The 12,676-nt window shown below is 42.2% G+C and overlaps 1 protein-coding gene across 1 annotated transcript in view; it reads left to right on the top strand.

Annotated features, from left to right (window-relative positions):
- col27a1a (collagen, type XXVII, alpha 1a) overlaps positions 1-12,676 on the top strand; it is a 71,985-nt gene that overhangs the window by 1,621 nt on the left and 57,688 nt on the right. The window contains exons 2-4 of the mRNA XM_080865961.1: positions 2,839-2,909; positions 7,388-9,093; positions 12,026-12,079. Of these exons, the coding sequence (XP_080722087.1) occupies positions 2,839-2,909; positions 7,388-9,093; positions 12,026-12,079 (1,831 nt within the window). The remainder of the gene's footprint in view (positions 1-2,838; positions 2,910-7,387; positions 9,094-12,025; positions 12,080-12,676) is intronic.

Here is a 12,676-nt window from a genome sequence, read left to right as displayed (position 1 = left end):
TCTGTCTGCGATGTGTGCAGAGAGTTTCATTCTCTGTGTGTCCACTTGGTGTCTCCCTTCGTGTCCCGCTCTTTACTTTTCACACGCAATCAATCCTCAGCAATGCATGATTTTTTATCCTTGAAATCAAACTGAAAAGATGAAGTTTTAAATTGATTAATTGATGACTCATTGACCAAAGGATTGATTAACTGCAGTCCCTTCCAAAATCCAGCTCAGAGCCTGAGTACTCTGTAGAACAAGGTGTGGATTATTTGAAAAACTGTCTGAAGTGAGCCATTAGCTGACTGCAGGGAGAAAAGTGGATTGACACTCTTAAACCCTCCTCCTCCTCATCAGCCCTTGTTAGTGTCAGCTCATCCACAGGAATTTTCCACTGTGTGTGAATGTGAGTTTGTGGTCAGGGGGAAGGATCACCTTTGGGAAATCCTTCAAGAGAATCAATAAGAAGGCCAAAATTGTAAATAGAAATGGAAACTACACTGGCCTTTCTGTGTTTTTCTTTTTCTTTTTTCCCTCTATAACTGCAGAGAGGTTGGTGCTTCTGCGTATATGTTTCTGGGGGAATGGTTTGTCATGGTTGTTGGGGGTGGGGGGGGGGGGGGTGTCTAAGAACACAGTGGAAATATTAGCAGAACATATCGTAGAAGAGAGGATATTTACTATTAAGTTTGCAGATTACTGATGCTGATTTTATAATGAGCAATACCTTTTTGCCACTTAGGGAATTGTACAAAGATTGCAACAGTTTCTATTCACTCACTGTCTCACTCCTTCCAACAGTTTATCACTCTGTTAAATTGGTTGTTGATCTCTTACCATTATTTTTCTTAAAATGGCAGATTTGTGGGCTAATCACTTCTTAATCTGGAGATAAATATGTTATCAGCAGTGCATGGCAGTTTTTCCCCCATTCTGTGCTGGGACTTCAGTGTATCATTAGGCAGCCTAACGCACAGTATGTGTGTTAGGCTGCCTAATGCAGTGGATGACTTAGGAGGAGGGATTGCTCATCCAGTCTGTATTTTGTCCACTCAGCTTAGGGAAGAATCCCCTCAGGGAGTCATGTCATAGCTCGCTGTTGCAGTATGAAAACCACACCACACAGGGTCAGCGTACAGATGTCAGTTTATTTGATTTAAATATCCACTGCATACAAATCCCCCTTCAGCACAGCCACCTTCAAATGCTCCACACAGGAGAAAATCCTGACCTGTCAGATGCCTTTCAAAAGCCCCCTCTCCTAATGAAAATCTAAACAAGCTACTGAGAACTTTTAATGTGAAAAGCCAAAGAAAATGGTGCTGTTTCCTAGGAAACCCGGTCCAGTTTCCACAGATGTAAACAGCCCGAGGAGTAGAATAAAAGTTGTCGGGGCTGCAGTAAAAACCTCATCATTCATGACTCATTTTCAGAAAGCGGATCTCTCCCTCCGCTGATAAGACACTGAGTCACACAAGTCCACACACATACACACACAGTGACACACAAACACAAACACATCCCGAGCAACCACAGCCAGCTGTGTGTGTGGATGACTGTGATGACGCTTCATTAGCAACTAGAGGATGGAAGGGTTGGAGACACAGACACCACAAATATGGATGTGAGCACACTGTTGCACACATGCATTCAGATACACACACACACACACACACACACACACACACACACACACACACACACACACACACACACACACACACACACACACACACACACTGGTTAATGTTGGAGCTGTAGAATTGTTTCTGAAGAGAGGCAGACACACGTCCTTGTCTGGGATAATGCAAATCACTCAGCTTATGCAACAGTCACCGTCTTTCCCACATTTATGTATTTGGAGCCCTGTTTGCCTACTGTGGCCCACCAGCAACAGCTGTTATACACATTTCCTCCTCCAGTGTGTGTGTCTGTGTGTGACCATGTGTGCCTGGATGACCTCCAGTGGTAAACAGTGGTTCCCCCAGCCTGTCACCAGATCTCGGACCCCTACTGGGATCTCAGTCCACTTGCCAGTCAGTTTCTTTAAGTTATGCTGCACACCTGGATGCGGTGAGGGTGCTGAGAGACATTTTGTTTTTGTTTTTTCTGCACATGTGTGTATGTACGAGCGCACATGCATGCACATTTGGTTGGTTTTGGGAGTCTACTACAGTATTTTTGTCTCCAAAACCACAATGTGTGTGTGTTCTTGTGTTTCAGAGAGATAGAGGCTCGCTGAGATCTAAGTGCTTTAGCAGACTCCTGCTTGTGCCCTCCTACTGTAAACAGTTGTGTCACAGTTGAACAATATGTTAAGGCATGCCTTCTATGGTTAAATGCAAATAATTACATTCATTAATACTACTTTTTTGTCAGGGTTGAGACAAGTGTCCAATGTATCTGTAAATTGAGATTTGTGGATTTATTATATGCTGGAACAAAGACTTTTGCATTCTCATGTTGTGACTTGTTAGACTGTTTGTCCATCAGGGACTTAAACGTAGGACCGGACTACCTCTAGAAGCACTATGAGGCTCTGCAGTTACCTTGGCAACACCTCTAAGTAGTTATTTGGGGTTAATGAGGCCAAGGCTCTATCTAAATGAATGGGGAGAGAATTATATCTTTAATGTTAATGGTAAAAAAAAAAGAAGTTTCTGGCTTTATTTATGACTCAATTCATGGTGCCAATATGATCAACATCTCTGCCTTAGCCAGCAATCACATTTGATTGATTGATCATAGTATGGATACAGTTAGTGAGGAATAACTATGAGAAAAAGAGTTAAATAGTCTGTCCAATACCACGTGATTGTTGCCTCTCTCTGACATCCTTCTCTTCTCTTCTTCCAGGAGAGCCCTATTGCTCTGTACCATTTTATATTGTACTTGTTACCTGGGACTTACACAAGTACCCTCTGAAGGTAAGCTTTCCATACTCACCTCCACGTACTGCACTTTCTGACCTCTTTTGTTTGTGCTGAAAAAAACCCCAACTCTGTAAGACTGTAAGGAACCCTGGTGAGGTTTTGCAGTTATTCTTTGCCTTTTTGGTCAAGGCCCAAGCACATAAACACTTTGCTAAGAGAATTGGGCCAGCCATTGCCATAACAACAGGTGTTGAGTAAGCTAAGTCCAAGGATCTAGGGAGTGATCAGCTCAACCATTCAATGATCCAATGTTGACCATTAATCTAAAAAAAAAATGTAAAATCTCATGTCAGTCAGAGGTTAAAGTCAAAATTTTGTCTGGACAGCTGCACTGCTGAAGACCCCACTTAGCAAAGCATTTGTAAAGGCTAATATTCTTCACAAGGGCAAAAGGGAAAAGTTTGACGATGTGAAACGTGTACTAGAATTCAGAGATGCTTAAATCAGGAGCTTGCCTCCACTTTGCAGAACATTTTATACAGTTAAGTTAATTCAGTTTTATTCATACTTTATTCATATAGCACCTGTTTACAAAGCATTTAGCGAGATGCGCCTTATTATTGTGCTCAGCTCTTTTGCAGGCATGTTTCATCTACCGTAGACATCCTTCTCTACGGTAACTGTTCAGTCTCCTAACAGGAGACTGAACAGTTACAGGCTTGCTGGTCAATATATAGTCAAGCATTTTGCAGCTATCTAAGCCACTGGTATTGGTCAAAAAGACTGCATAAGGACTTTGATGAGGCGAGCAGAGTCATTATCCAGTAATGTTTCTCCATAAATGCAGGATGTTAAAACATTTTCAGCTGATTGCTAACAGGCTTGCCTTTAACCGAGATCTTAAGTCAGTGTTACATTCACAATCTTGCATCCAAGTAGCCTTAAAAATCAGTTATTGCAGATTTAATTGAAAACGTTGAGTGTGTTTCTGTTTGATCTCCTTTTGGTACCATTTGGAAGTTTCCTCTGATGAAGAGTTATTGATACAGTCCAGTGAACTGCCCCCCTACTCTAGTCATTATGATTGAGGCTGACAGCACACAGACTTCAGTAGGCCCGACAAAGCAGTGACTGAAAACTGATGGTCGACAAAACCAAATGTCATTTCAGTTCATTACATCAAGGCTCTTCCACAGTCACAGTTCTGCAAATAAGCCTTTGAAAAGCTGACACTTCTTTAAAGTGTCTGGTGTTAACAATTAATGTAACATAACAAGTCTTGGTGGCGATAATTCACCAGAGGTGTAAAATTTAGTAGTCAGACCTAATAAAGTTAGTTGGACATGTTTGGCTCCTTTTTGAAAGCTGAGTTTAGTTTTTAGGCTCCGTTTCATCCTCTAATTAGCCTTTTTATTCAGTAAAGAGTCTCTGTTTTGAACTGTGAAATGCAATGAACTGTGAAAGGATGAACAATAAGAGGAGGAATGTTCAGCAATACGTTCTTGCTGATCAGCCTGTGAGCAACTCACTGTCCCCTGGCACACGGATACCTCAGTGCAGCCTAAGACTTCTTTTGGAGGCCAGAGTCAAGGATTAAGTTGTATATTGAACACTGACATGATTTTATTAGGAAAAAATTTAGCATTTTTTTTCTGCAGTGGAACAAATTTTAAAATGTAAAAGGGGAACAGCCAGGTAATGATTATGGTGAACAACATCTGCATTTGCACGTCATCCCTCACTTTCATTCTTGAGTTTCCAAATCATATGACTCCCCATTCAGCTCTCCATCCTTGTCTGTGTGTCTCTTGAAACATTCAAATAAATAAATTGCCAGAAGGTTGAGGAAAAACAGGAAAATTCCAGATAGACCATGTTTTACCATGTTCTGTCCCTTATCTAAGCATTGATCATAAGACGAAGACTTAGTTTCACGTTTTAAACATATTCAGTAGTCTAATAAGTGATGATTCCAAATATGATATTCAGGGAATTCAGGCAATATATTGCTGTGTTGATGATTGGGGATGATGAGGAAATATCATAAACTATTGTAAACTAGCACAGATCGGCCCGAAAGGGATTATTTCAGTATAAATCAGTGACTTCATCCTCTACAAGGGATACGATCAGAGAAAAGAGCCTTGGACTTTCACTCTATCCTGTTTGAGTGAATTGGCACATTGCGAGACTATAAACTCTGGCCATGTGTTAAACATGCATCTGCTCAGACACTTACAGTATGCTTTATATCTGAGACTGTGCTGTTAATTTATGCCTCTGTAACAGTAGAATAGAAGAATTGGAGACAATGTACAGAACAGATAGAGGTAATGTACCCGCCTGCCTCATTGCCAAGTTCCTGTTGTCCTTTAATGCATCAGAGACCACACAGAGAGTAATATACACCATGCACAGTGTGAATATTATTCCTGTTTTATAAAGCTCTAATGGTTTGAACTAAAGGGAAGTCTTACAGCCTTATACATAGCACGTAAGGACCATAAAGAACTTAAAGCAATCAGCGGAGAAAGAGTCGTTTAACTCAAGGTTCTGTTTTCAGTTTGCATATGTTTAATGTCAAAGTTTTCTAAACCTCTTTTTCTCTCAGCTCAAATATTCCTTCAAACTTTCCCTGCAATTATATGTATTTTCAAAGTCTGGGGCCCAACAGTTTAATAAAGCCAGCCTTGTATTATAGAAAGACAAGCATGTCATTCAAGTCCTCACTCTCTATAGTTTACCAGTGCAGCACATCCCAGCTGTCTTTCCCACTTTTTCTGGTATCTCATCAACACTGCTTTTCCATGGATTCTATACACATGTCCCCATTAGACAGGCCCCAGTGACCACAGGTCAGAGTGAGCCCGCAGACAATAAAAATGGTGAGGGGCCTAGGTCTGAGATCACAGGTCATGGAGAGAATGAGGGCTGTGGGACTACTGAGACTGAAACTCTGAACAGAGAGTCAAAGTTGGCTGAAAGGTTGGAAACTGTGCTCCGAACTCTCGAGTTGAGAGATGTTGTACTCACTTGTGGTTTCTGTGGCCATGTTCTGAATGTCCACGCTGACTACATACTGATGAGAAGGACAGAGACGAGATGGGAAAGAGGTTACATGATGACGCTGATGTCATTTAGTTCATTCCCTCGCAAATTAAAGGCTTAAAAACAAAGAGACACAAAGAAACGTGTCTATCAGTATAGCTAACATTGTCAGCACTTGAACATTAGCTTACAGTACAGCATGCATGCATTAATATGAACAGAGATGAATAAAATGTGTGCCTCAAACACACATTTGCAACAAACACATATTTGTCAGCATTACAAAGCATGCAGTGACCTCGCTTTTGCTTTTCAAGTGCGTTGGCCAGGTGGCTACTAAGAAAGGATTAGGTCCTCTAGTCTGCTTGTACGTTCCTGGTACTGGCTGGATGCTTTAGCCTTGACTCACCTGCAGTGAGTGCAATGCTTAATTGGTTTAGCATTCTATTTTTTTATGACCATATATCCATTCTTTTCTGCTCTATATAACCAAAATTTCATTTGAGGTTTATGGGGTCCAGAGGAAAGACAAAATTAGGATAATAGGCATACACTGGGAGAGGTGTTTAGGTTTAACTGCAACACATTTGGATTGTCTTATCAAAGGATTTCTAATAATTCCTGTTGAACGTTTGACCTTTTAAACTCTAATCACAGTAAGCTGAGATGAATCTCTATGAGTTTTAGTGTTATAGGGTTCAGTAAGGTTTTAGATTACTGGCAAAGATCAACATTATATTTCACTGTGAGTGCAGTACAGAATGTGGTGTACACACGCTGCCCTTGTGCGACACTTTAAGCTGTTCAAGGCATCACAAAAGCCAGACATATTGGAGCAATGTGAATTAGCAAAGCCACTGACATTTGAAGTAGACCTCTGTGCTGTTCAGCAACATAAGAAACAAGATTGCTACGTACTCCTGCCTGTCTGGACATAAATTTATTTTGGCCTAAAGTTGCTATAAACCATCTACAGAAGCACTTAGATTTGCTCAAAGTCTGCTGAGTTCATTATTGTTTTGAATCTTTCTTTCTTTTTGCCTGTCTCTTCACTCTTCAGTGTTTAAGCTACAGTATTTTGTGAACTGCTTCAATATGGACATGATGCAAGCCTCTCGTAGCATAGGAGTCTTTAGTTAAAACAAAACTTTGAAAAAGTGAAATGTTTTGCACCAAATTCTTATGCAAGAACTCAGATTGTCTCATTGACATTTAAATTATTTTTCCACAACCATTTAAAACATGTTACAGTTTGGGCACAAATTACAGTAAAAGTTTAAAACTAGTCCAGATCTCAGTGTGTTCTCTTGTAGTTCTTGCGTGATGTTTGATTTATATTTCTAAAGTTGCCTATGTTGTTTATTTTATCTTGTTCCTGATGATTACCAGGTACCAAAAATATGAGATAACAATAACCATAAACATCACAAACAAGCATGTTGTAAACACTGCTTATCTAACACAGCCCTTTTCTTCCTCTACAGATGTGGACATTCTCCAAAAGTTGGGGCTTAAGGGAGAGAGGACATCACGCATTCTGCCGGCAGGAGTCATTCCGTTCAGATCGGGGATCATCCTCAACCAGCGGGCGCATATTGAGGCTCCATTGCGATCAATCTTTCCTCCGGCCATCTGGCCTAACCTCACGCTGGTCCTGAGTGTACGCTCTCACCGTATCAACAGCGTTTTCCTTTTCACCCTGCTCTCAGACCACAAGAAGCTGCTTCTTGGTCTACAGCTTGTACCGGGAAACCTGGTCCTACACACGGGACCAAATACCTCTGTGGCACTGCCCTATGAGCCCCACGATGGCAAGTGGCACCAGCTGGGTCTGGGAATTAATGGACAGAGAGTGACTCTATATGCCTCCTGCGGAGGGCAGAGTGTTCATGCAGACTTTGGGTGGGACAGTGAAAAGGGGCTGGCTCCAGAGCTCCATGGCTCGCTGCTGCTGGGGAGGACAAGCCAGCAGCAAACTTCAGCACACTTTGAAGGAGCCATTTGCCAGTTTGATCTGGTCCCTTCTGCACAGGCAGCTCACAACTATTGCAGGTACATTAAGAAACAGTGCAGGGAAGCTGACACGTACAGGCCTAACCTTTCTCCTTTGCTGCCTATTGTACCGAGAGAAAGAAACATCACAGCTACTGCTGCTACCCCTAAACGTGGAAGCCCAGTAACCGCCAGGAAAACCACAGGGTTCAGCCTCGCCAGGAGCGCTGCTGCTGCAGCCTCAGCTGTCAGATATGTGGCCCCCACCCAAACGATAAAACCGAACCAAGGGACCATCATCCCAAAGACCCTGTTGGGAACTGTGATACCAGTTACAGACCAAGTTGGTTTGGTTTCACCACCTCTCAAGACCAGAACCAGCACTGTCACAACACCACTCAGGACAGGAGCACCACCCACGAAACCATCAACGGCAAGACCCTCCAGTCCTAAAGCTTTTAATCAGAAATCCTCTAAACCTACTCCATCAAAATCCACTTCATCAAAACCCACTCCCCCAAAACCCACTCCATCAAAACACAGTCCACCAAAACCCACTCCCCCAAAACACACTCCACCAAAACCCACTCCATCAAAACACACTCCACCAAAACCCAGTCTCTCTTATCCCACTCCATCAAAACCCAGTCCGATAAAACCCAGTCCCTCAAAACCCACACTCTCTAAACCCACTCTGTCAAAACCCACCCCTCAAAACAACCCAAAAAATGCAAGTGTGGGAGCAAGCAATTCAAAGAAACCTACGATACCAGTCAGTACCAGCACCAAACCCTCCAAGACAAAGCCTAAACCTGCATTATTAGACCAAGGTGCAGTCCCAAAGAAACCCCAACCCACCAGAGCCAGTAAAACTCCTTCCAAGTCTAAAGTTACATCATCGAAAGCCACTCCGTCCAAACCCAAACCAGATTCTCTAAAAGATGCTCCTTTTAAACCAACAACATCAAAGGTCAACCGCTCAAAATCAGCCACCCCCAAACCTACAGCTGCTAAAACCCCTAAGCCAACAAAGCAACCAATGACCACCAAGGCTCCAGTCACCCCAAGACCTACTAAACCTTCATACAACCCAGTTACACCACCTGCTACTGATGGCTTCCAGAGCTGGGAGGTGCCACCTACGCAATTCTCCATGCTGGTAGAAGCTAAGGGAGAGAAAGGAAATGTAGGACCGCAGGTAAGAACTTTTGGTCAACCTGAGCTGTTTAGTGAGACTGGTTGTGTGTAAATGCTACAAGAAAAAAAATCTATATCAGCACTGGTGTTTTGCAAAATCAAGGTGAGCAAGCAGTGCACAGACTATGTCTCATCTCTGTGCCTGCAGCTGTGTGTGGCAAGTTTACATTAGTAAAGCAATAAAAGTGAATGGAGCTTTTCTTTTAGCTCATCCCAGTCTGCCTTGGTCTTTGTCACTTGTAACAAAGACCAGTGCAGTTTTGATTTAGGTGTTTTTGGGTTAGAAAAAGACCACACAGATATTTAGGTTAATATGGAACAGTCTCCTTTGCCACAGAGGTTTGAAGCCCTGCTATATTTCTCTAATTCTTTTCACCTTACTCCATGCACAGAGCCTTCCAGTCTGGCTGTGACATGTCAGGTCTGACGCCTTGCCGTCTCAGCACCAGATTCCTCTTTCAGAGAGTTCTGGTGGAGGTTGCATGGTCTCGTTTCAAAGCCAGGTCCAGGTCAAAGGTTAAAGCAGTCAGCAAACATTCAGCTTCCCAATACAGGCGTTAAGTTAGGCGAGGCCCTCCTTCAGCATCAGAACAAGTCTCAGAAAATGTGCTTGTCTCCACGAAGCAGAGAATACCTTTGTGTACACAACTGTCTACACAGTTTCCCAACTCAAAATGTGGTCAGAATGATCAGACCACAATGTCTCTGTCAGTGTCTCTTGGGTGTGTTCATACTTGTACCTGTGATTAAGTCATCTTAGTGTAAAGTGCAAGCAGGGCCTGCTCGTTTGATACGTGTGCCTTGCTTATTCTTTGCAGCAGCCTGTCATTTGGTGCTGTAGACTGCAGAATACAGTGTGTCTAGGGCTCGCTAATTTACCTCTGTAGTGATGTCCAGTAGATGCTTTACTGTCATTAAGGTGAGCCAAGTTGCTGGCATTTAGAAACCAGGACCTGTAATCTTGATATGAAGTGCAGTCATTTACCGAAGAAAATAAATTGTAGAAGGATCAGTAAGGGAAGTTTGAAGATTATTTACCAAAGGACTGTCTGGCATATCCACAAGTGCTGATACTGTGCTGAGGCTTATGCTAAATGTAGGTTAAGTTGCACTAAATGTAGGGTAGGTTGTGGTGGAGTTCTGGCCCTGAAGTACAATAAAGCCATAGAAATGCTCTGGGCTTTATCTTAAAAGTGCATGAAAATGTGCATTTTGCCTGACTTCATAAGATATTATGAGACTGGAAGACCTATTTATTTTAAATGTGGATGCCTGCACATACACGTGCCTCCTGCTCTGTCTCTGTGTAACTGTGTAGTACCATCAGAGATCCCGAGTGAAGCAGTTATGGTTTCCTCTCAGTATGGATCTTGATTTTTTTTTTTTTTTTTACGCATGCCATTAGTGTACTGTGCCAACTCTTTTCCCAAGAGCACAACATTTTATGTGCACGCTTTTCTTGCACACCTTAAGAGCCTTTAACAGTTACAGCAGAAGTGTGATTTGGACTTCCTGTCGCACAGAAACAGAGCTCCAGCTGCCAGAAGAAACATCCAGCTCAGGCACATATACATGCTGCAGTCGCTCTTCTGAAGCACCTTTGGCGCCTCACTCCTACCATGAAAAATGGTTTCCTTTGACATCTGCTCCACTGCATTTTTTTGAGATTGAATTTGAATCTGAATTGACTGTATGGAAACATACTTCTGTGCTCAGTTAAAGTGCACTTTATATATAAGCTTTTAGAAAGGAAACCTTAAAAACGCGTTTTTCAAACTCGCCAAGCACGATTTTCATCGCTGTAAACGTAGAAACAGAGTTTATCGTGTATCAAAGGACAACTCTGTGCACAGCAATGCACAATTCATATATGCAGACGAGCACAGCCAGCATAACTGAAAGCATCCTTTCCAGAAGCCTGAACAAATTGTCTTAGAGAAAAGAAATGAGGTAAGATTGACAGGTGCAAAAAGGAAAAGACAGTGAAGTAAATAAACAAACCAGGCTAAGAAAGGAAGGCCGAGGCAGGGGGTGTAAGTGTGAAGACGGACACTGGTGTATGTTGACGTTGACAGGTCTTCAGGCCACCATAGGGCACACCACCTGCAACAGTAAGGGTGGTCTCTACTTAGGAGGTCATTGCGGAGGAGGAGATGGTTCCAGCACAGTTATAAATAAATAAATAAATAAATCAGAGAATAGACAGACACACTTTATGCAGGTAGTGACTATTATTAGAATAACCCTGAGGATCAGACATGATGTCTGTGTGTGTAAAGAATGAGTTGTGGTTTTCTTTATTTAAATTGTTTTTGAATTAGTCTCTTCTTTCTTAAATTCTTTTTGAGAGCTAAAATGAGTCAATATCAAAAAGCGAGATGCTGCTTATTTTTTACTACTCGACTATTTATCGATTTTTTTGAGGACAAAATATGTAAAACGTGTTATATAAACACTTTACTACAAGATGCTTTAACAACCAGAAGCCCACATTGTTGCCTGTTTTGCCAAAATGACCAAAAATACTGTTTTCCCTGATTTCTGCGTTTTCTCCCTCTTTTTCAATTAAAAGAAAACAAATGAGCACGGGCCTGATATAGACACACAGGGGCATTGAGCGGTGCAGGAAATGACCTGTTATTTCTAGTGTTTCTACGATTTCCTGCCGCAAGGGCTCAAATCCTCTCGATGGCTAAGGGTGAACTCTCAACACCTTGAGATGGAATTACTTCAGAGGGAAAAGGTGTCGCTTTGTGTGCGGTTTTTTCACCCTGTGGATGAATGGCAGCCTCTGTGATGTAGATGAATCCACCGAGAAAATGCATTGGATGAGAGTCTGGTTCTGTCAGTGTATGCTAAATGAATATACTTAGTCATTGTGCTGTATAAATGGTGTATCAGACTGCAACACTAACCAAATAATCTTTCTGTAGGGGCTGCCTGGACCTCCAGGGAAGCCAGGCGTGCTAGGCAAGAGGGGTCCTCGGGTAAGTGTCTTTGACCACCCCCTGACACCTCCAACCAGATCGAACACATTTTCATAAAAAACGATTCTGTCTGTTGTTGAGGGTTTTTTGTTTATTGTTTTTTTTTAAATAAATGTAAATAAGTGTGTGTTTTATCCTACCTGTTGACCTAAACCTCAAAGGCAAAAAAGCCACAATAACCAAACAAGACGCAGTCATGAAAATAAAAGCCTTCCAAGTCCCTCCTATCAACCCAGCGCTCACACATATACTCACACACAAAGTCTTCCTATGCAGACAGATTGACCATATTCAGCATGGGGATGCGAGTGCTGACCTCCCACCCCTGAGCATAAACAGGAAAGCTTCTATAAAGACGGTCTTTGAAAAGGCTGCCTGTGCCACAGGATGCCTAATAAAAGCACTGTAAACAGACAAAGAACACATGGCTTCACTGGACTTTCTACTTCCGACTGAACTGTTGCAGCAGACTGCACCAACACTCCATAGGAATCCCATTCTGGGCTAATGAAAGACTTCTTTTTTCCAAGGAAGTTAAATAAATCTAGTCTTCTTACAGGAGCTCTCTTCCTCTGTTTCTCACTTACTGTCCCATAA

This window comes from Rhamphochromis sp. 'chilingali' (genome assembly GCF_963969265.1).
Source record: "Rhamphochromis sp. 'chilingali' genome assembly, chromosome: 2".
Lineage (NCBI taxonomy): Eukaryota > Metazoa > Chordata > Actinopteri > Cichliformes > Cichlidae > Rhamphochromis > Rhamphochromis sp. 'chilingali'.
This window is presented reverse-complemented; position numbering and strand designations above follow the sequence as displayed.